The sequence below is a fragment of the Hemiscyllium ocellatum genome, chromosome 2 (genome assembly GCF_020745735.1).
Source record: "Hemiscyllium ocellatum isolate sHemOce1 chromosome 2, sHemOce1.pat.X.cur, whole genome shotgun sequence".
Taxonomy (NCBI): domain Eukaryota; kingdom Metazoa; phylum Chordata; class Chondrichthyes; order Orectolobiformes; family Hemiscylliidae; genus Hemiscyllium; species Hemiscyllium ocellatum.
Window position 1 is genome coordinate 151,869,731 of NC_083402.1, and position 24,810 is coordinate 151,894,540.

The window sequence follows — 24,810 nt, forward strand, 5'->3', positions numbered from 1 at the left end:
GAATGGTGGTGGACAGTTAAACAATAAGCCAGAAAAGCTGATCCCAAAATCATTCCTATCCTCAATGATGGCTGAGGCTGATCTTTAGTGAAAAGCACATGCTGAAGCATTTACCATCATCTTCACCCAGAGATCTCAAGTGAATCTTACATTTCAGCATCTCCCTGAACCTCCCATTGTCATAGTAATTAGCTAATTCAAATTCTTCTTGACTCTTCCTCTTTGACTCATCATGTTCTGAAGAACAACATTGCCGGACTCAAAATGTTAACTGTTTCTGTTTCCACAGATGCTGCCAGACTTGCTGAGTTTCTTCAGCACTTAGTCTGTTTAATTCAGATTTATAGCGTTTGCAGTTTTTTTCCTTTTATTTGAGTATTTATCCTCAACATTCACTGACCAGACCAGGAGTTGAGAACGTCATGTTGAGGTTGTACAGGACATTTGTGAGGTAAAAACAATGGCAGCAGATGCTGGAAACCAGATTCTGGATCAGCGGTGCTGGAAGAGCACTGCAGTTCAGGCAGCATCCAACGAGCAGCGAGACCACTTTTTTCTGCATACAGTTCTGGTCACCCTGCTATAGGAAGGATATTATTAAATTGGAAAGGGTTCCTAAATGATTTACCAGGATGTTTCTGGGTTTGGAGGATTTAAATTATAAGGGGAGGCTGGAAAGGTTGGGACATTTTTCACTGGAATGTAGGAGGTTGAGAGGTTTATAAAATCATGAGGGGTATGGATACAATGAATAGCAAGGGTCTTTTTCCTAGCATGGGGGAGTCCAAAACTAGAGGGCATATTCTTAAGGTGAGAGGAGAAAGGTTAAAAGGGATCTGAGGGGCAACCTTTTTACACCAAGGGTGATAAGTGTATGGAATGAACTGCAGAGAACATGGTGGATGCAGTAACAGTTACAACATTTAAAAGATATTTGGTTAGGTGCATGAATAAGAAAGATTTAGAGAGATATGTGCCAAACGGGACTAGATTAGGGTCAGTTAGAGTCAGAATGTCAGCTCTTTTCTCTCCTCACAGATGCTGCCAGACCTGCTGAGATTTTCCAGCATTTTCTCTTTTGGTCTAGATTAGAGTGGTGCTGGAAACGCACAGCGGGTCAGGCAGCATCCCAGGAGCAGGACTGCTCATTGTCCAAAGCCTGTGCATCATCCAAAGGCATAACAGAGGCTTGTGATATAGGTGCCACCTGACAGCACTCAAAAAACTTAGCACTGTGAGTACAAAGTAGTACGTGATTGTCACCCCATCCATCAGCTGAAATATTCATTCCCTCTGCCCGTTGTGCTCCAAGGCAGAAGTGTGTACCTATCTTCAGAAGTGTGTACCTATCTTCAGAAGTGTGTACCTATCTTCAGTGTATACTGGAGGAACTCAACAAGGCTCCAACAATCTCTTCCAAACAAACAACCCTGATCATCTAGTAGAAAAGGGAACAGACCACATTGGGAACACCACTCTTCTCTAAGTCACATACGATTATAACTTGATAACTCTCTATGTATCTACACCATGTGCCCTGCATTGATTCATGATGGCAATTCACCACCACCTTCTTACGAGATCATAATAAGGTTGACCTTTGTCATGCTCATATTCTACAGATGAAGAAAACACCTTCAGAGGAGTGGTATATAATAACTGTGGAAACAGGGGTATCACTGTATTGCTATAGAAAAGACTGGGACTATTTCCATTTCTCTGTCGAAGAACTGGCATGTATGTTAAGGATAAAATTCATTTATAGATCTGGTCTACAAATCTAAATTTTATGACAATGCACAGTTATTATTTTGTAGTGAATAATACTGTTTAGAAAGCGCTTATGATATGCAATTTTTGTATTTATACAATTCTGATTTATTTGAACTTGCAGATCTAGTTGATGTTGTGAAGGACATTCTGACCAACATCCAGGAGAACAACATATCTGTCTGGGTGATGGGGAAAACATGTACTCTCCATGGAGTGAATACCCTCGCAGATAAAGTGGAAGAAGTACCAGACAGCCCTGTGTCAGGAACATGGAAATCTACCATCAGTCTGAAGTCCACCTTTCTGTATATATTCACTTCAGGGACAACAGGTATATAGGATTCTGGCTTGGATCATTTTTTGAAATTTGTTATATTTGAAGATAGAAAAATCAATGAATTTTCTTGCTACATTACAGAGTAATAACCTGCATTGATGTAGTTGATTGGGCTTTAAAAATAACACACCAAGATATTTTAAAGAGAAGAAAACAATTTGTGGGTACAGTCAAGGGAACAGACAGTAAGCTGTGATTGAGAAATTAGGTGACAAATGATTTGGTCAAAAGAGGAAGTTTCTTAATCCTGGCTAAGGAAAACGGAAGTTGGGGAGGTGAAGGGAGGCATTTCCAGATAGTGGTGGAACAATCTGTCATTGTGATTGTGGGGAAGGTTGATGGAGAGGTGTACTAAAGATATCAAACAATAAGGAGTTTGCATCATTGGTGGGCCAGGGCTGTGGAGGATTTTCAAAATGATAACAAAGATATTAAGTTTCATTTGTAAGCATCTGGGAATATTGTGAGGCAACAGTAGATGACTTGAATAAATATTCCAGTCATGTTATCCAAAGAAAATGTGACTGCCTGTAGGTTGTGTGTGTTCTTTGAGGGAGATTGCTACAACAGAAGCACTTTGCATTTACAATGTACTTTTATCATAACAAGTCTCTTTAAAAGGATACTTGACCACACCATGAAAAGTTATTATTTATTATTGTTTATTTTAATTTAGTTTGTTCTGATATTCTCTAAACACATTTCAGCTAAGAATATTATGTAAAATACAACATAACATTCTAGAATTACAATTATTATTGTCAGTGTCATGTCGTTGACATTATCTACATCATGGCCCGAGTGACATATCCTGTTTAACCCTCCTGCTCACATGATTCAGGTGAACAGAATTGGTAAACTTACCTGCAACAAGATTAAATGGTTTTACGTAGGTTGAACAGAACAACTTGACTTTTATACTCCGCTAATTTATATAAAGCCCATCTGATGCTCATCACAGCCATGGCTTTGTCTGACATTTACACACAGTGTGGAAACAGGCCACTCAGCAGAAATCCACACTGTTCCTCCTGAAGGGCATCCCACCCAGACCCATACACCTACCCTGTCCCTGCAACCATGCATTTACCATGGCTAATTCACCAAATCTAAACATCCTGAACACTATGGGCAACTTAGCATGGCCAGTCCACCTCACCTGCACATCTTTGGACTGTGGAAGGAAGCTGGAGCACCTGGAGAAATCCGTACAGCTGAAGGTGAGGTCCCAGAAGACAAGAGGATAGCGAATGTTGTACCATTATTCAAGAAGGGCTGCAAAGAAAAGATTGGGAACTACAGAGCAGTAAGTGCATAGGGCCGAAGGATTTTGTGGGTTACAGGGGGACATAGATAAGATGCAGAGATGGGCAGAGAAGTGACGAATAGAGTTATTGCAGAAAAGTGTGAGGTAGTTCACTTTGGAAGAAGTAGCAGGAATGCAGAATACTGGGCTAATGGTAAAATTCTTGGCAATGTAGATGAACAGAGAGGTCTTGGTGTCTAGGTGCATACATCCCTGAAAGTTGCTACCCAGGTTGATAAGGTTGTTAAGAAGGCATACGGTGTGTTAGCATTTATTGGTAGGGGGTTTGAATTTCGGAGCCGTGAGGTCATGCTTCAGCTGTACAAGACACTGGTAAGGTTGCACTTGGAGTATTGTGTACAGTTCTGGTTGCTGCATTATCGAGAGGATGTGGAGCTTTGGAAAGGGTGCAGAGGAGATTTACCAGGATGTTGCCTGGTCTGGAGGGAAGGTCTTACGGGGAAAGGCTGAGGATCTTGAGGCTGTTTTCGTTAGAGAAGAAGTTTGAGAGGTGACTTAATCAAGACGTATAAGATAATCAGAGGGTTAGATAGAGTGGAGAGTAAGAGCCTTTTTCCTCGGATGGTGATGGCTAACACGAGGGGACAGAGCTTTAAATTGAGGAGTGATAGATATAGGACAGATATTAGGGGTAGTTTCTTCACTCAGAGAGTAACCGACTCAACACAGACATCTACTATAAACCAACTGACTCCCACAGCCACCTGGACTACACCTCCTCCCACCCTGCCCCCTGTAAAAACTCCATCCCATATTCCCAATTCCTTCGTCTCCGCCGCATCTGCTCACAGGAGGACCAGTTCCAACACCGCACAGCCCAGATGGCCTCCTTCTTCAAGGACCGCAGATTCCCCCCAAACGTGGTCGACGATGCCCTCCACCGCATCTCCTCCACTTCCCGCTCCTCCACCCTTGAGCCCCGCCCCTCCAACCGCCACCAAGACAGAACCCCACTGGTTCTCACCTACCACCCCACCAACCTCTGTATACAGCGTATTATCCGCCGTCATTTCCGCCACCTCCAAACGGACCCCACCACCAGGGATATATTTCCCTCCCCTCCCCTATCAGCGTTCCGCAAAGACCACTCCTTTCGTGACTCCCTCGTCAGGTCCACACCCCCCACCAACCCAACCTCCACTCCCGGCACCTTCCCCTGCAACCGCAGGAAATGTAAAACTTGCGCCCACACCTCCTCCCTCACATCCCTCCAAGGCCCCAAGGGATCCTTCCATATCCGCCACAAGTTCACCTGTACCTCCACACACATCATCTATTGCATCCGCTGCACCCGATGTGGCCTCCTCTACATTGGGGAGACGGGCCGCTTACTTGCGGAACGCTTCAGAGAACACCTCTGGGACGCCCGGACCAACCAACCCAACCACCCCGTGGCTCAACACTTTAACTCTCCCTCCCACTCCACCGAGGACATGCAGGTCCTTGGACTCCTCCACCAGCAAAACATAACAACACGACGGTTGGAGGAAGAACGCCTCATCTTCCGCCTAGGAACCCTCCAACCACAAGGGATGAACTCGGATTTCTCCAGTTTCCTCATTTCCCCTCCCCCCACCTTGTCTCAGTCGGTTCCCTCAACTCAGCACCGCCCTCCTAACCTGCAATCTTCTTCCTAACCTCTCCGCCCCCACCCCACTCCGGCCTATCACCCTCACCTTGACCTCCTTCCACCTATCACATCTCCATCGCCCCTCCCCCAAGTCCCTCCTCCCTACCTTTTATCTTAACCTGCCTGCCACCCTCTCCTCATTCCTGATGAAGGGCTTATGCCCGAAACGTCGAATTTCCTATTCCTTGGATGCTGCCTGACCTGCTGTGCTTTTACCAGCAACGCATTTTCAACTGTGATCTCCAGCATCTGCAGACCTCACTTTTTACCTGTAGAACAGCCTGCCTGTAATGGTAGTACACTCGCCGATGCTAAGGGCATTTAACTGGGCTTTGGACATACATATGGATAATAATGGAACGGTGTAGGTTAGATGGGCATCAGATTAATTTCATAGGTCAGCGCAATATCAAGGGGCTGAAAGGCCTGTACTGCACAGTAATGTTCTATTCTATGTTCTATAAACCTAACATTTGTGCTGGGTAGGTTACTTTGGAAGATTCTGAGAGATAAGATATACATGCATTTGGAAAGACAGGGTGTGATCAGGAGTAGTCAGCATGGCTTTGTGCGTGGGAGATCATGCCTCACAAATGTTAAAGTTTCTTTGATGAAATGTCTTGAAAGGTTGACGAGCACAGGATGGTAGACATAGTCTATGGATTTCAGTAAGGCCTTTGATAAGATTGCACATGGTAGGCTGCTCTGGAAGGTTAGATCGAATGGAATCCAGGGGGAGCTGGCAAATTGGATACATAATTGGCTAAATAGTAGGAAGCAGAGGATAATAGTGGAAGGATGCTTGTTGGACTGGAGGCCTGTAACTAGTGGAGTGCCTCATGGGTTGGTACCGGGCACATTACTGTTTGTTATCCATGTTGATGATTTGTATGAGACAGTCCAAGGCATGATTACTAAGTTTGCAGATCACACCAATGTAGGCAGTATTGTGGACAGTGAGGGAGGTTGTCAGAAATTGCAGCAGGACCTTGATCAGCCAGGGAAGTGGGCTGAGAAATGGCAAATGGAGTTTAATATAGATAAGTGTATGGTCTTGCATTTTGGAAAGTCAAATCAAGGTCGGAGTTTCATGGTGAACGGGAGGGCCTTAACGAGTATAGTGGAACAGAGGGATCTTGGAGTTCAGGTGCACGGTTCTCTGAAAGTGGAGTCACAGGTAGACAGGAGAGTGAAGGCGGATTTTGGTACACTGGCCTTCATTAGTCAGGGCATTGATTATAGTAGTTGGAAAGTTATGTTGCATTTGTACAGGACGTTGGTGAGGCCACACTTGGAGTACAGAACTTGGAACATAGAAAAGTACAGCACAGAACAGGCCCTTTGGCCCATGATGTTGTGCTGAGATTTAATCCTAATATAAAATACAGTAACTTAACCTATGCACCCCTCAACTCACTGCTATCCATGTGCATGTCCAGCAGTCGCTTAAATGTCCCTAATGACTCTGCTCCCACCACCACCGCTGGCAACGCATTCCATGCATTCACAACTCTCTGCGTAAAGAACTTACCTCTGACATCTCCTTTATACCTTGCTCCGAATATCTTCAAACTATGACTTCTCGTACCAATCAACGCTGCCCTGGGGAAAAGTATTGTGTTCAGTTTTGGTCACCTTGCTGTAGGAAGGATGTTATTAAACTGGAAAGAGTACAGAAGAAATTTATAAGGATGCTGTTTGGACTCAATGGTCTGAGTTATAGGGAGAGGTTGGACAAGCTCAGACTTTTCTCTTTAGAGTGTAGGAGACTGGGGGCGGGTCTTATAGAGGTGGATACGATCATAAGAGGCATGGATAGGGTGAGTGCACTCAGTCTTTTTTTTCCAGGGTTGGGGAATTAAGGACTAGAGGACATCAGTTTAAGGTTTGAGGGGAAAGAATAAAAGGGAACCTGAGGGGCAAGTTTTTTTACACAGAGGCTGGTACACATATGGAATGAGCTGCCAGTGGGAGTGGTTGAGGCGAGTGCATTAATAACATTAAAAGGAATTAGGAAAAACACATGGACAGGAATGGAGTAAAAGGATATGGGCCAAGTGCAGGGAAATGGGGTCAGTGTGGATGGATATTTTGGTCAGCATGGACCAGTTTGGGCAATAGAGTCTGTCTCCTTGCTGTAGGACTCTATAAGTCTAACATGCAAACTCCACACAGACAGTCGCCTGGGAATTAAATTGAACCCAAGTCCCTGGTGCTGTGAGGCAGTCGTGCTAACATCTGAGCCACCGTGCCACTTCTTTGAACCTGGCCTTATTTAGAAAGACAGCAAAATCCAAAAGATTTGAAACTCAAATGTACATAAACAACAATCCAATGTCCAAATGAGAATGAACATATTCTATTGGTACAGGACTCCTGGTTCCATTTAAGTTTTAAAACTGCAAACCTTCCCGACTAGTTAGCACCAACCATTTCACCTCAATAATACGTTATGTCAATGTATACAAATTGTGTTAACTGAAGAATTAACTTTGCTTTGAGTGACAAATAAACGAACCACACTTACAAGTGCCCAACATAATATATATATATATATATATATATAAAATAGGAGAGCAAAGAGCAGTAAGAAATCTGAAACATAGACAGAAAATGAAGGAAGTTCTCAACAGATTGAGCAACATCTCTAGAGGCTGAGGAACGGATTCAATGATATTGGACTGGAGGCAGTACAGAGAAGGTTCACTTGGATGATCCTTGGGATGGAGGGATTGTCTTATGAGCAGAGGCTAAACATATAGGGACTATTCTCATTGCAATTTTGATGAATTGATCTCATTAAAACGTATTCGATTCTTAAGAGGCTTGATGGGTTAAATAGGCAAAAGTGATGAATTCCTGATGAAGAGCTTTTGCCCGAAATGTCGATTTTTCTGCTCCTCGGATGCTGCCTGACCCGATGTGCTTTTCCAGCACCACTCTAATCTAGACTCTCTTGATAGGTTAAATACTGAGAGGATGTTTCCCCTCAGGGCAGAGTCTAGGGCCAGAGGGCACAGTCTCAGAATAAAGGGGCACCAATTTAAGACTGAGATGAGGAGGAATTTCTTCTGTCAGTGGGTTTTGAGTCTTTGGAATTCTTTACACAGAGAGCTGTGGGGGCAGAGGCCTTGTGTATATCTAAGACTGAGATGGATTCTTAATCAGTCAGAGAATCAAAGTTTATGGGAAAGATGCAGGGAAGTGGACATGAGGAGTGTCGGATCAGCTGTGATCGTTTTGAATACTGGAGCAGGCTCCACGGGGTCAATGGCTTCCTCCTGTTCCTATTTCTTATGGTCTTACAGGTTCATGATCTGTGCTACTTCTCACAAAGGGTCACTGACTTCTGGTTGTCTCTGCCAGACATGCTGAACATTTTCAACACATACCATTGTTTCTTGGAACAGTCTTCCTTGTGAGGCTGTTATTTCCATTCAGCAAGTGACCCAGCAGCTGCTGTTTTTGATCTCATTTGGCTCAATATTAAACATGATTTTTTTCTTAAAAAAGCCATGAAGAAAATAACATGCAAAAATCAATATTTATTGAAAAAAGTGTTAATTAAAGGAAGATTAATTAACAAAAACAATTATTAAAAGAACTAAATAGCAGATCCAATTTGGTGTGTTTTTTTAATCCTTTTCACTTCAAAGTCATTCGAGAGAGAGAGAGAGAGACAATCTAGGTTCCAAATTCTGGCTGTCAGGGGTGGGATAAGCACTGAGGTAAAGCACTGGGCCTCACAAATACTGACTCTGCTTTTGTCTCTGGTGGTACAGACCTTAATGCAATTCATCCAGAGGGTATTGGAAGCAGACTTCCTTCCAGACTGGACTGTCTCTTCTCCAGCCCAATGTGTGGAAGAAGATCTGTTTTGAGAGGATGGAGGATGGATTGCCTATATCTGGCTCAGTCCCAGTCTCAGGGTTCCCTCTCCGTGCGTGTCCCTTTCTCTCTGTCTCTCTCCCTCTCTCTCCTCATTCTCTCTTCCTATCTCTCTCCTCTCTCTGTCCCATGTCTGTCCCTCTCACACATACACTCTCTCTCTCTCTCACTGTCTCTCATTATCACACCCAACTGTTCTTGCACGTACTCTCATACTCACTCACTTGCACTTGCGGTCTCCCTTTGGGCCTAGTGGTCCTTTACCAATGTGAAGCCTGCTGTAATAGTACTGTAATGTGGGTAGTAATGCCTCAGTGCTCCAGTCAAGTCTTTTCTTATCCGATTCACTAGGCAGGTTTGTCGCATATTTGCATTTGCTTCCAAGTAGACTTTATGTTTTTAATCTCTACATCTTGACAATAGCTGATCATGGAAAGCTTTCAAAGACATCATTGCTCTTGTGGTAGAAAAACAGATTCTATCAGTTCGTTAATTTCACTTGAGAAGGCGTTTGGCAGAGCTGCTTGTGTCAAGAGGGAGGAAGGTAGATTTGGTGAGGTCAGGTTGAGAAGGACCAGACACCATTGAGGAAGAGGGTCTGGCAAGGCCCAGCACAGCATTGAGAGGGAATTGGGAAACGCCATCTGCTGGAGAGGCAAAGAACTAAAGGCCTTTGCCTTACCTTGCACTCTCAGCTTTGAGCAAGGTCAGAAGTAAAAAATACTGTCGCAGAACAATCCTCACGTGAGTACTAACATGTGGCAAGGATGTAAGAAGGGTCAGAGGATTCTGGTGTGTCATATGTGGCCAGTGATCACTGTTGTTCAGAATAACTGAGATGGTGTGTGTGATTGATCGCCTTAATGACTGACCTTCCTGAGTAACATGGTACTTGGTCAATGAGCCGAGGCACTGGTGAGTAATAGTATCTACAGCCCCTCCTCTCGGATTAGGAACATTCCAGTGCCCTTGTGCAGTTTATGCTGTTCATCATTCTGCAAACATGAATATTCTAACTATCAGTAGTTATGAGTGAGGACTAGAGCACAAATTAAAGCAAGGTCACTGGAATGTATTGCAGCTGAATACACACTTATGAATGAAACATTTTGTTCTCATTAGGAATTTGAAGTCTCAGATATTTTCCGGGGGAGATGGGAGTTGGAAATGGAATGTGCCCTTTATGAGTTTATTAGGTGATTCCTGCAAGGCACTGTTGAGGTGATAAGGAAAATAAAATTGCCAGATATGATGGATATTTCAATTCTTTGAGTGGCGACTTTATATCGTTGTTTAAGGTAGGATCCTGTAATGCTGAAATCTATCAGTAGGCGGGTACCACAGTGTAAGCACCCAGCTGACACAAAGGCCTGTTCAGCTGGGTTTCTGTCTACGTATGTGTCACAGCAGCAGATTTGTACACTGATCTATTACTGCCATAGAGGGGAAGAATGAGGAAGGACAAAGGGCTGAGCTTTTAACTTTCTGACCTACTGGCAGCAGGAGTGTCCAGAAAAGCGTCTGAAAACCAGAGGTTTTTAAAAACGTGCTGATTGGCTGTTTTAAACCTCATCATTGGATTAGCATCTGACTTCCCACTTCCTTGGTCAACTGAGATGGACAGGATCCACATCAGAGCTGAAAATGTGTTGCTGGAAAAGCGCAGCAGGTCAGGCAGCATCCAAGGAGCAGGAGAATCAACGTTTTGGGCATGAGCCCTTCTTCAGGAATGAGGAGAGTGTGCCAAGCAGGCTAAGATAAAAGGTAGGGAGGAGGGACTTGGGGGACGGGCGTTGGAAATACGATAGGTGGAAGGAGTTTAAGGTGAGGGTGATAGGCCGGAGTGGGGGTGGGGCGGAGAGGTCAGGAAGAAGATTGCAGGTTAGGAAGGTAGTGCTGAGTTTGAGGGTTAGGACTGAGACAAGGTGGGGGGAGGGGAAATGAGGAAACTGGAGAAATCTGAGTTCATCCCTTGTGGTTGGAGGGTTCCGAGGCGGAAGATGAAGCGCTCTTCCTCTAGCCGTCGTGTTGCTATGGTCCGGCGATGGAGGAGGCCAAAGACCTGCATGTCCTCGGTGGAGTGGGAGGGGGAGTTGAAGTGTTGAGCCACGGGGTGGTTGGGTTGGTTGGTCCGGGTTTCCCAGAGGTGTTCTCTGAAACGTTCCGCAAGTAGGCGGCTGTCTCCCCAGTGTAGAGGAGACCACATCGGGTGCAGCGGATGCAATAGATGATGTGTATGGAGGTGCAGGTAGATGTGGAAGGATCCCTTGGGGCCTTGGAGAGAAGGAAGGGGGGAGGTGTGGGCGCAAGTTTTGCAAGTCCCGAACGTAGGTGGGGAATTCTTGGACGAAGGGGGACAGGACCGTGTTGAGGTATGAAGAGATGAGTTCAGTGGGGCAGGAGCAGGCTGAGACAATGGGTCGGCCGGGGCAGTCAGGTTTGTGGATTTTGGGCAGGAGGTAGAAACGGGCGGTGCGGGGTTGTGGGACTATGAGGTTGGAGGCGGTGGATGGGAGTTCCCCTGAGGTGATGAGGTTATGGATGGTCTGGGAGATGATGGTTTAGTGGTGGGAGGTGGGGTCATGGTCAAGGGGCAGTAGGAGGAGATGTCAGTGAGCTGGCGTTTAGCCTCAGTGGTGTAAAGGTCAGTGTGCCAAACTACTACCGTGCCTCCCTTGTCTGCAGGTTTGATAGTAAGGTTGGGGTTGGAACGGAGGGAGTGGAGGGCTGCACGTTCCGAGGGTGAGAGGTTAGAGTGGGTGAGAGGGGTGGACAGGTTGAAGCGGTTAATGTCGCGGCGGCAGTTGGCTATGAAGAGATTGAAGGCGGGTAAGAGGCCAGCACGGGGTGTCCAGGTGGATGGGGTGTGTTGGAGGCAGAAGAAGGGGTCGTCAGAGGGTGGGCGAAAATCCTGGTTGACCTCTCCATTTCTATCTCGGGCGACTGAATCAACACGGACATTTACTATAAACCAACCGACTCCCACAGCTACCTAGACTACACCTCCTCCCACCCTGCCCCCTGTAAAAACTCCATCCCATATTCCCAATTCCTTCGTCTTCGCTGCATCTGCTCCCAGGAGGACCAGTTCCAATACCGAACAACCCAAATGGCCTCCTTCTTCAAAGACCGCAATTTCCCCCCAGACGTGATCGACGATGCTCCCCACCACATCTCCTCCACTTCCTGCTCCTCCGCCCTTGAGCCCCGCCCCTCCAATCGCTAACAGGACAGAACCCCACTGGTCCTCACCTCTGACCCCACCAACCTCCATGTACATCACATCATCTGTTGTCATTTCCGCCACCTTCAAACGGACCCCACCACCGGGGATATATTTCCCTCCCCTCCCCTATCAGCATTCCGAAAAGACTACTCCCTCTGTGACTCCCTTGTCAGGTCCACACCCCCCACCAACCCAACCTCCACTCCCAGCACCTTCCCCTGCAACCGCAAGAAATGCAAAACTTGCGTCCACACCTCCCCCCTTACTTCCCTCCAAGGCCCCAAGGGATCCTTCCATATCCACCACAAATTCACCTGCACCTCCACACATATCATTTACTGCATTCGCTGCACCCGATGTGGCCTCCCCTATATTGGGGAGACAGGCCGCCTACTTGCGGAACGTTTCAGAGAACACCTCTGGGACACCCGGACCAACCAACCCAATCTCCCCGTGGCTCAACTCTTTAACTCCCCCTCCCACTCCACCAAGGACATGCAGGTCCTTAGACTCCTCCATCGCCAGACCATAGCAAAAAGATGGCTGGAGGAAGAGCGCCTCATCTTCCGCCTGGGAACCCTCCAACACAAGGGATGAACTCAGATTTCTCCAGTTTCCTCATTTCCCCTCCCCCCACCTTGTCTCAGTCAAATCCCTTGGACTCAGCACCGCCTTCCTAACCTGCAAGCTTCTTCCTGACCTCTCCGCCCCCACCCCCACTCCAGCCTATCACCCTCACCTTGACCTCCTTCCACCTATCGCATTTCCAACGCCTGTCCCCCAAGTCCCTCCTCCCTACCTTTTATCTTAGCCTGCCTGGCACCCTCTCCTCATTCCTGAAGAAGGGCTCATGCCCAAAACGTTGATTTTCCTGCTCCTTGGATGCTGCCTGACCTGCTGTGCTTTTCCAGCAACACATTTTCAGCTCTGATCTCCAGCATCTGCAGCCCTCACTTTCTCCTCGGATCCACACCAGTCTGCTTCAGCTCAGCTCCTCAAAGGAGCACTGACTCGAAGCATTCTGCGAGTGTTTTGAATCAGAATGCTTAAGGGGGAGAATGTTCAACACTGTGCATCTATGCTAGCTCTCTCTAAAAGTAATTCATCCATAAGACATAAGAGCAGAAATTAGGCCATTCACCCCATTGAGTCTGCTCTGCCATTCAATCATGGTTGATAAGTTTCTTAAACCCATTCTCCCACTTTCTCCCCAATAAGACCACAAAACATAGGAATCGAAATTAGGCCATTTGTCACTGCCCTGCTGTTTCCCATAGCCCTGCACATTTTTCTTATTCAGGTAATGACCAAACAGCCTTTTGAATGCTGTTATTAACCTTGCCCCACCCCATTGTCAGGGAGGGAATCTCGTACAATCCTGAATGAAGATCTTTTTGTTGTTGGAGACCAGCTGAATGAGAGTGTGTGCTCACTGTGTAATTACATTTTCCCTCATCCTCTCATTGTTCCATTTCTGTCCCCTGGTTCTCAATCCTTCCACCAACTGGAATGGTTTCCACCTGTTCTTGCTTTAGTGAATAAAGACAGTGTGGCTTCGCAGCCTGGAAGGTACAATGCAGGCTTTACCATGTGATAAATACCATGAGGGCCTGCACAACTAATTAAAAGTACTGTGCACTGAAAAACTGACTGTGCACAAAAGCACCATTTTAAAGGAAGCCGTGGTCCTGGACCTGATAAACACTGTCACTGATCACCTTTGAAGGAGAACAAGTAAAGTTCTACATATTTCACTCTGAAATCCCTGGAAGGAACCAGAGGTGAGGAAAGCAAGGTTGGAGGTGGTTTGCTGCTGTCAGTGGGTGCCTACCTGTTCCACTTGGCAGGAGACAGTGAATGCCACTTTACAGAAAACTCTCAGCTGTCTGTTAAATCATTTATAGGATGCTTCTCCTCTGCTTAAAGCCCCTGTCCCCTGGTGATATTCCTTCCTACAAACTAGACCGTCTCTCCTCTGGACAGACAGGTTGGTGAGCAGAAAGCTGCTGCTAATCCTGGTACAGTTTGTGTTCATGAGACCATAAGAACCAGGAGCAGGAGGAGGCCATTCGGCCCTTCGGGCCTGCTGATCAGGGCTGATCTTTTCATGGACTCAACTCCACTTACCTGCCCTCTCACCATAACCCTTAATCTCTTTATTGTTCAAAAAGTTATCTTAGCTTTAAAAACATTAAATGAGGAATCCTCAACTCCTTCCCTGGGCAGGGAATTCCATAGATTCACAATTCTCTGGCTGAAGAAGTCCTCCTCGATTCGGTCCTAAATCTGCTCCCCCTAAATTTGAGGCGATGCCCTCTTGTCCCAGTTTCACCTGCCAGTGTAAACATCCTCTCCACTTCTATCTTATCCATTCTCTTCATAATTTTATATGTTTCTATAACATCCCCCCTCATTCTTCTAAATTCCAATGAATATAATCCCAGTCTGCTCAGCCTCTCCTCATAAGCCAACCCCCTCACTCCAGAATTAACCTGGTGAACCTCCTCTGTATCCCATCCAGTGCCAGGACATCCTTCCTGAAGTAAGGAGACCAAAACTGCACACAGCACTCCAGGTGTGGCCTCACCAGCACCGTGTACAGCTGCAACATAACCTCCCTGCTTTTAAACTCAACCCCTTGAGGAATGAAGGACACAACTCCATTTGCCTTCTTAAATGATATTGCTGTTCACCTTTTTCTCCCCTCAGCTCTGTGGTCAAGGGAGGGAGGAGGTTCCATACTAATCCAAACCTTGAAATGTAGGAAAAAGTGAGAAAAGAGAAAAATCTCCAAGAAGTGACCTCCAACATATTGAAGAATCCTCTCTAAAGCAGTGAAAGCACATTATCAGAACATCTCCTGGCAGTAAACACTGCTCCGCCAAGCGAGGAAATAGCTGTCTGATCTCAGCATTGAAAATGTTTCTGACTTGTCAGTTACTCAGCCCTATCCAATCCCACTGCCAGCTCACCTTGTTTTCCCTGGTGATTTTCGAGAAACTCAGGTACACACCGTTACATTCACTGTTAAAGAAGTGGATAATTAACACTTTACCTCATTGGAGAGCAGACACATGTATGACTGAGATTTTCATGCATGCTAGATGACAATCAGGGTAAAAGCAGAAGGTGGCATGTCCCTGCTAACTTCCTGAAGTCCCAGCAATACTAGCTGTTAGAACCTGCCACCCACTCACAAACATTCCCGCCCCAGCCTGATGGGATATTCACCCTGGATGGATACAGCACCACCAGTACTCAGGAAGGCTGTCAGGACAAAGCATTCTGCTAAATTAGTACCCTATCCATTCATTCACTCTCCTCACCTCTGTACAACATAACTTCGCTGTGTACCATCTATAAGATGCACACTTTCCTAACTTGAGACTTAAAGAGCATCAAGACTTGCCAGTGAATAGAACATAGAACAGTACAGGATAGTACAGGCCCTGGAGCCCTCGGGGTTGTATTGACCTTTTATCCGAAACTAAGATAAAACTAACCTATATTCTGTTATGACACAGCGGTGAACCCCTCTGTAATTAAACCAAACCCCCAGAAAAGCTCACCTTACCTCGTAATCTGTTAAAATATGAGTGACAGAGAACACCCAAACTCCACTATTTAAAGATAATAACATCAAGTTATTCTTTGACTCTGAAACAACTATTCACAGCTCTAAGCCTTCCCTTTCTCATAACTGCTTATTACCTGAGTCCAACTACATAACAATATACTGTTTCAACAAGACATTTATTAAAATTACATCAGCTTAATTTCAAAACCACACAATGGCTGTCATCTTCAGTGTCTTTCTTCTTCAGGCTGAAGATCTCCTTGGGTGGTTTTCATTCATTTTACTGCAAGTATGTTCCATATGAGAAGGTACCTTTGCTAGAGAGTGTTTCCTAATTTGGGCGGCACGATGGGTCAGTGGTTAGCACTGCTGCCTCATAGCGCCAGGGGCCCAGGTTTGATTCCAGCCTTGGGTGACTGTCTGTGTGGAGTTTACACATTCTCCCCGTGTTTGTGTGGGTTTTGTCTGGGTGCTCTGGTTTCCTCCCACTGTCCAAAAATGTGCAGGTTAGGTGAATTGGCCATGCTAAATTGCCCATAGTGTTAGGTACATTAGTCAGAGGGAGGTGGGTTGCTCTTCAAAGGGTTGGTGTAGACTTGTTGTGCTAAAAGGCCTGTTTCAACACTGTGGAGAATATGATCTAATTTCTTGGGTCTTTCTCAGTGACAGTTGCTCTTTCTCCAATTTTCAAAATGCCTGCATTTTTATACTCCCCAACAGTGGATCCTCTCATTGGTTTGATGTTGGCAAAACAATAAATTCAAACTTGATTGGGTATCCTGAGGCACAATTTAAACTGATTGGTCAAATTTGAATTGTTGTCAAAACAACAACCAACTCAGATATCCATTTCACAGCCAAATGCTACATATTTTCAATTTTCCAGTACACTGTGAGATTGCCATCTCGTCATATCACACAGGTGCTTGCAAGCTCTCAGTTCAGAACAGCATTCACTCTCTCTTAAAGGTACAATACACACCTTCAACTTCATAAGAATACCCTTCATTGTATTATCTTCCATGTGCCTATCCAAGAGTTGCTTAAATGTTCTTAATGTACCTGACTCTACTACCACTCTCTCTATAAAGAACCTACTTCTGGCATCCCCCCTAAACCTTCCTCCAATCACCTTAAAGTTATGTCCCCTCGTAATAGCCATTTCTGCCCTGGGGAAAAAGCTCTGGCTATCCACTCCATCTAAGTCTTGCATCATCTTATACACCTCAATCAAATGACTTCTCATCCCTCTTCACTCCAATGAGAAAAGCTCTAGCTCCTGAAAACTTTCTACATAAGACATGCCCTCCAGTCCAGGAAGCACTCTGGTAAATCTCCTCTGCACCCTGTCTAAAACTTCCACATCCATCCTATAATGAGGCAACCAGAACTACACATAATATACCATGTGTGGTCTAACCAGGGCTTTACAGAGCTGCAGCATAACCTCTCAGCTCTTAAACTCATTCCCCCTGCTAATGAAAGCCAACACACCATACGCCTTCTTAACAACCCGATAAACTTGGGTGGCAACTTTGATGGATCTATGGATGTGGACCCCAAGATCCCTTTGTTCCTCCACACTGCCAAGAATCCTGCCTTTAACCCGGTAATCTGCATTCAAATTCAACCTTCCAAAATGAATCACTTCGCATTTTTCCAGGTTGAACTCCGTCTGCCACTTCTCAGCCCAGCTCTGCATCCTATCAATGTCCTGTTACAACCTACAACAGACCTCCACACTATCCAAACTCCACCAACCTTTGTATCATTGGCAAACTTACTAACTCACCCTTCCACTTCCTCATTCAAGTCATTTATAAACTTCACAAAGAGCAGAGGTCCTAAAACCGATCCCTGCAGAACACCGTTGGTCACTAAGCTCCAGGCTGAATATTTTCCATCTACTACCACCCTCTGACCTCTATGGGCCAGCCAATTCTGTACCCAGACATCCAACTTTCCCTGTATCCATGCCTCCTTACTTTCTGAATAAGCCTATCATGGGAAACCTTATCAAATGCCTTGCTGAAATCCATATACAGCACAATCATTGCTTTACCTTCATCAATATGTTTGTCACATCCTCAAAGAATTCAATAAGGTTTGTGAGGCATTACCTGCCCCTCACAAAGTCTTGCTGATATCCCTAATCAACTTATGCTTTTCCAAATAATCATAAATCCTGTCTTTCAGAATCCTGTTCTATAATTTGCCCGCCAGTGACCTAAGACGGACTGGTCCTCAATTCACACGGCTATCCCTATTCCGTTTCCTGAGCAAGGGAATAACATTTGTCACCTCTAATCCTATGGTGCTACTCCAGTGGACAGTGAGGACAGTGAATACAGTTTCTTTTAAAAATATTTGTATAACCATAACCAAATCTGAACAAATGCAAGTTGAAAACGCATGGAAATTAAAGTCATTTCTGTTAATATTTGGACACATTTGTGTTAAAGATGTGCAATGTGTTATGTCTATAGATCTTGTCTTCAAGTTAGAAATGTGAAAGTCAGTTTTCCCTCACATTAATTAATATTACCATACTTCAATTGGTTAATTATTTACCATTTCTTTCATGTAAAATTGAATATTTTTTCAACATAATGTAATTTTGGACATTTTCAGGGTTACCAAAGGCTGCCGTTATCACCCAGCTCCAATCCTTAAGGGCGAGTGCTGGATTTTCAGTGTTTGGAGTCACCAAGGATGACATCATCTATGTTGCACTTCCTTTATATCATGGTGCCGCTTCTCTCTTAGGCATCTGTGGCTGTATTGAGCTTGGTAAGTTTGCTTCTGAACTTCTAATTACTGCCCGACAAAAATGCTGCCACTCGGAACAAGTCAGTCACTATTAGTCTTTTGACGAGGTTTATTTGGTGCTGTTGATAACCCAAGAATCGGGTCATAAGAATTTGGGACCTAGTCCTAATTATTTTTCCTTATAAGTTTTATTGATGCTCCAAAGCATGAATAAATTACAAATAATACAATACTTTGCAGAAGGACCCTATCTATTTTAATGATTGAGATGAATATTAAAAACCCATAACATTATTGTAGCTTGGATCAAAAGTAAATAAGTTATATAAGAATAGGTCAGTTTTTAAAAAAAAAATTGTTGTTTGTGGACCCCCTGCAAATATTGATTTTAGCTGAGAGATCTTAGGTCCTAACGTTCCAAGGTAGTTATACAGCTAAGGGCAACTCATTGATCATCAGCAATCCATATGTTGGTCTCCAGCCTCATTGACACCTAACATAACTCCAGGTTGGGAGCTTGACATTTCACCCAGTAGTGGCATGTTCTCAAAGGGGTGCAGTGGATAACAATACGAAACTAAAGTGTGAGTTGTTTTCTCTCTGAAGATTTTTGGTCTTGTACCCAATGTAGAACTTTCAGTACCCCTCATACTGAGGTCTGTTAATCAAACATAGGTCAGAGATTAACAATTTGATCCCTGTGTCAGTACACCTACCAAGCAGTTGGGTAATCATTAAAACTGGATAAAGTGAATGTACGCCCATTGAACAAGGATTGAGCATTTTCAGAAGAAGAAAGGGGAGAAAGTTATGATCTAAAATAATGCCATGAGCTCAAAGTAAAACCTCCAAACCTGAAAAGACAAAGGAGTGGTTAACATTTTGGATTGGACACCTCATTAATGCAGGCAAATAGGAATGAATCTCAAACAAGCACAGAAATTGCTAGGAAAATTCAGCAAACCTGGCAACATCTGTGGAGAGAAATAGAGTTAACATTTTGGGTCCATTGGCCCTTCATCAGAACAGAGTTGCTGAGTTTTCCCAGCAATTTCTGTTTTTGTTTTTGATTTCCAGCATCTGCAGTTTTTTTAACAATAAGTCTCAAGTTGAACTGCTCATTGGTCTTTTAATGCATTTCTGCTTTCAGTTTGTTCTGCATCAGTACTTCTTGGTTGCTGTAATTTCCCAGCAATATTAGATGAGCCCAAGTATTAGCTTGAAAATGACACAGTGGAATTCTATAGCTATGTCGCTGTATCACCCTGTCCATGTGTATAGTGTGTTCTCTGCTGCTGATCCAAAATCCTTGTTTTGTCATTGTAATTGTCACAGAAGCTCACGATTAGTGACAGCCTGTGAATGGGGGAGCACATCTGCTGATACAGTTCAACTGATTGAGAAGTACATTTTTGCATCCATCTAGGTGCAACATTGGTGCTAAAGAAGAAATTCTCAGCTAGCCAGTTCTGGAATGACTGTCGAAAGTACAATGTTACAGTATTTCAGTATATAGGAGAACTCTGTCGCTACCTGTGCAATCAGCCAAAGGTAATGTTATATGACAATGCTCTTTTCGGCTGTAATATTAGCAAGTAGTCCCAGCACTGTTTCAATTGTGTTCTTTCATTGGCGAGGAAGGAAATTGAAGCATCTTTACTGGCTTTGTCATTCCTTTGCCAAAAAAAATCAGAACATCTCTTTGACTTCTCACAAAGAATAATGTTAATTTAACTCTGATTTTTTTTTCTGATGTCCATATTCCTAGCAGCAAACAGGTGCTTATCTTTTATTTGGTGACTATTTTCTACTTATGCTTGATATTAAGAGTGTTTTATATTCATTTAAAATGTCTGTTGTAAGTATGTCAAGGTGACAGACTGGGTTTTGAATGCTATTCGGGTTTTTAAAGTATCATTGGACTTGGTTATTTTGAAAACTAGTACAATGTGGAAGAATAAGATAGCTCAGACTAAAAGGATTGAAGAGTGGCATTGATTGATTAAGTGTTTTGAGAGAAGTTTAAGGTTATACAACAGTTTTGCAATTTTATGTTCAGGGAAAATGCAGGAATGTCTTGCAATGGAAAGATTCAAAATAACTTTAATGTACAGTCACATGGGTGCAATATTGTCCAATATAAGATTAAATGTGGGATTAGGCTGAGTAGAGTTTTCTTTTATTCTTTCATGGAATGTGGACATCATTAACCAGGCCAGCATCTCATGCCCAAACTAATTGCCATGACAAGGTGGTGGAGAGGTGTTGTCCTGAACCGCAGAAATCCAATGCTTTTAGGAAGAGAGTTCCAGATTCTTAATGCATCACCAGTGAAGGAACAGCAATGTAGCTCCAAGTCAGAATGGTGTTTGACTTGGAGGGAAACTTCCACATGATAATGTTCCAATCATCCTGCTTCCCTTGCCCTTCATGATGGCTTCGTGGGTGCCCTCCAAGGAGTCTTTGTAAGTGCACCTTGTAGATGGTACACACTGCTGCCACTGTGCATCAGTAATGGAGACAGTAAATGTTTAAAGTGATGAATGACATACTGTTTTGTTCTGGAAGGCGTACCTTCTTGAGTGTTGTTGAAGCTGCACTTATCCTGACAAGCAGAGGGTATTCAATCACACTCCTGACTTGTGCATTGCAGATAGTGGTCAGACATCAGGTAGTCCAGAAGTGAATTACTGCCAAATTCCCAGCCTTTGACTTACTCTTGTCGTACCAGTATCTATGAAGCTGGGCTAGTTCAGTTCTTGATCAATGGCAACTCCCACAGGATGTGGAAAGAGGAAGATTTGGAGATGGTAATGCCATTGAAAGCCAAGGGAAGATGGTTACGTTCTCTATAGTTGAAGAAGGCCATTGCTTTGTACTGCTATGTCATGAATGTTATTTTCCACTTTTCACCACAAGCCTGAATGTTATCCCGATTTTCCTTCATATCGGCATGGCCTGCTTCACAATCCATGGAGTTGCAAATGAACATTGTGCACACATCAGTGAGGATTCCCACTTCTGATGTTAGAATAAAAAGAAGGTGGCAGTCATTGAGTCATACAGCGGGGAAACAGACCCTTCAGTCTAACTCGTCCATGTTGTCCAAGTTCCCCAATTATACTTGTCTCACTTGCCTGGTGAACCTTGCCTATTCATGTACCTGTCCAATGTCTTTTAAATGTTCTAATTGTACCTGCATTTACCATTTCCTCTGGCAGTCCATTCCAAGTAAGTCCCTCGAAGCCTGGCCTTTTGTCCAAAGATGTTTGCTGCTTTGTGTATGGCTTTTAGTTCCATAATTCTGTTGTGCTGGTCTGGATTTCAGCTTTCACCAGAATCTGGGTAGTTCTTTCCAATGTGAGATTTTTTTTAATTGTAGCATATTTTTTCTTCTGGGTCAGTGGTGAAGCAGCTGAATATGGTCAGGTGTTGGACATGACGCTGTGGCAAAGTCCGGGGACTAAGATGATTGACCTCTGTCAACCCAAACCATCTTACTTTACAATGACTCCAACAACAGCTGATTCTAAGATGGATAATGCACCTTCTAATAGTTATTTTGCCAATTTGACAAGACTTATTGTTATGATCCTAAGAATGCTATCATGCAGATTAATATCTTCATTAATTTAACAGTTACCATATTTCGTAAAACAGAACAAGACTGCTTTAAAACAGAGAGACAATGTTTTTCTTTTTTATGTTACCATTTCTCATTCATCATGACCAAATTAAGGAATTGTAATTTGCGTTCTGTGATCTGAATGGAAATGAAGAATGATGAGACTTGAATCCATTTGTAATTCAGTGAAATTTCCAACATCGAGGCAATTTCAGCTAAAATTATTGTACCTTGTTGAAAAACTAAAGGTTTAAATGAATTATTTGCACTTTGCTTTGTGTATTGAACAAGTATTGACGACCAATCTCTGATCTTCAGTGGAATTTTGAAGTTTGAAAGATGCAGTTTAACATGAATGCTGTCACTAATAGTAATGTCAATGTCAGTTCTTGTAAGTTAAGAACAGTTGGCACTAATTGTACAATGGATTACCTGCGAAACAAATGTTGACCAAAGACATTATGCTGAATTGAGATTTTATTACCCTTTAGATTTAATGTTTCAGGGTTAGCTGTACAGGACAATGCAGGATCCCATTGGATGATTGTTAGAGCTGCTGTGGGAGATACAACTCTTCATCTTCTCCATCATTTTCAGGAAGGAATGTCTGATGATACAATTTTATGATAGTCATTGTCAGGATCTCCCAAGGTATGCTGTACTTCTGTAATAGCACAGAATTTGTTAATTCAATTCCATTGTCTTCTAATGCAAAATTACAGCTCACTCGTCATGTATGGCTGAGGACTTCCTATTGCTTTGGAAGTTGCTGGCACCCACATTACATGAGAGTGTAAATATCACACTTACTGAATAATGTCAGTGGGACAGCTCTGAAGGTTCAGATTGAATGTAACAATTATCAAAGGATCCTGCTCATCAACAGCTGAGCAGGAAGCTACCACAATGTTTGCAATCTTCGAAACCCACCCCTCAAGGATCATTGTTGGAGGAGTATCAGCTCAATAGATGGCTTCAAGGTGACAAAGGCTATCTCCTGCTTCCATGTCTAATAACTAAGTGAACAGCAGCAAAGAATTCTGACAACAATGGCATGCATCTACTTAACAAAGTTAAAAGTCACACAGCACCAGGTTATTGTCCAGCAGGTTTATTTGGAAGTTCAAGCTTTTGGAGTGCTGCTCCTTCATCAGGTGAAGTGAACTGATGAAAAGACAGCGCTACAAAAGCTTGTGATTTCAAGTAGATCTGTTGGACTGGAATCTGGGGTCGAGTGACTTTTGACCTTGTCTAGATTAGAGTGGTGCTGGAAAAGCACAGCAAGTCAGGCAGCATCCGAGGAGCAGGAAAATCAACATTTCACCTCGTCTACCCCAGTCTAACACTAGCACTTCCACATCATGATGTAATATCATACGGCGATGGTTTTACCTTCATCACTCTCTCAGCTTCATTATCCTCTTACTGCTCCTATAGCAGATCTGTAGAAAAGGAAAGTATACACTAAGATGAACAAACCTTATTTCTTTCAGATTAAGATTACATTGATGGAGTAAGGAGCTATAAGGTTTAGCAGTTTGATGTTTTAATTCTAGGAAAATCATGCATGTGCTCAAACTGATGCTAACCATTTCCCATGGCTGCCTCGTAAAAAAGGTATTGAGATGAGGGAAGCTCATCCCAGTGTCCTTCCTGTGACAGGCTTTGGGCCCCAATTTGTCCCATAGGAAGGTAAAAGAATTGAGGGTACGGGTAATTGAGGAATGTATGCCGAGTGACAGGGAACTCTAAGGAAAAGTGTGGTGATATGAAGCTGATGACATGGAAGAAGATATTTTTGAGTTGTACATGTGAGTAACTGGAAGAGCTGAGTAGCTACAGTGCAAAATACATGAACCAGAAAAAAACTCATTGTGGAGATGTTGCTTTAAAACAGTGAAGAATGTGATACTGAAGGTGGCACAGACAAAAACAGAATGGTGTCAAGTGTGTGACTTTTTCTGCCTTGCTGTTAATGTGAAATTCCTCATGGCATCATTCAGGTAACTGTAAATTGAAGAGCAGTATAGTCATCCATTTTGTATGTTCCTGACAGATTAACAAATCTCTGCATCATGCAGTTTTTGTAAGAGGAATCAATTCTATTTGTTTATGGTTCAGTCTATTGGATCATCCTAAAGGATAACATGATATTGTAAACTTATTAAATCACCCTTTTTTAAGAATGATAAGAAGGTAAATTAGATCAAGAAAAATGGGCATGCCATTACTTTTAAATTCTCCTGAAGCAATGTATTCACTCTTTAGACCAAAAAGTAAATGAAACAAAAACAAAGTGTTAGTTGTGGTATCTTATTTGCAGTTATTTTGTTATAGCCTATTCATGATTAACTTTTTGTTTGTTTTCAGATTGAAGGAGAGAAGAATCACCCAGTCCGAATGGCTGTAGGAAATGGGATCAGGCCCGAGGTCTGGAAAGAATTTCTCGAGCGATTTGGTGACATTAAGATGTGCGAGTTTTATGGTGCAACAGAAGGAAATATTTTCTTTATGAATTACACGGGGAAGCTGGGAGCTGTGGGACGCATAAACTCCTTATATAAAGTGAGTAAAAATGTAGTCACAGATATGAAAGCTGGAATTTCTCTGGGTGACCTGGTCTATTCTCTCCTCCTAGGATGCTAATTATTTTGGGAG

The 24,810-nt window shown here is 43.6% G+C and overlaps 1 protein-coding gene across 1 annotated transcript in view; it reads left to right on the plus strand.

Moving 5' to 3' along the window:
* LOC132829652 (long-chain fatty acid transport protein 6-like) overlaps positions 1-24,810 on the plus strand; it is a 76,450-nt gene that overhangs the window by 17,639 nt on the left and 34,001 nt on the right. The window contains exons 2-5 of the mRNA XM_060846991.1: positions 1,895-2,104; positions 18,390-18,548; positions 19,954-20,078; positions 24,523-24,717. Of these exons, the coding sequence (XP_060702974.1) occupies positions 1,895-2,104; positions 18,390-18,548; positions 19,954-20,078; positions 24,523-24,717 (689 nt within the window). The remainder of the gene's footprint in view (positions 1-1,894; positions 2,105-18,389; positions 18,549-19,953; positions 20,079-24,522; positions 24,718-24,810) is intronic.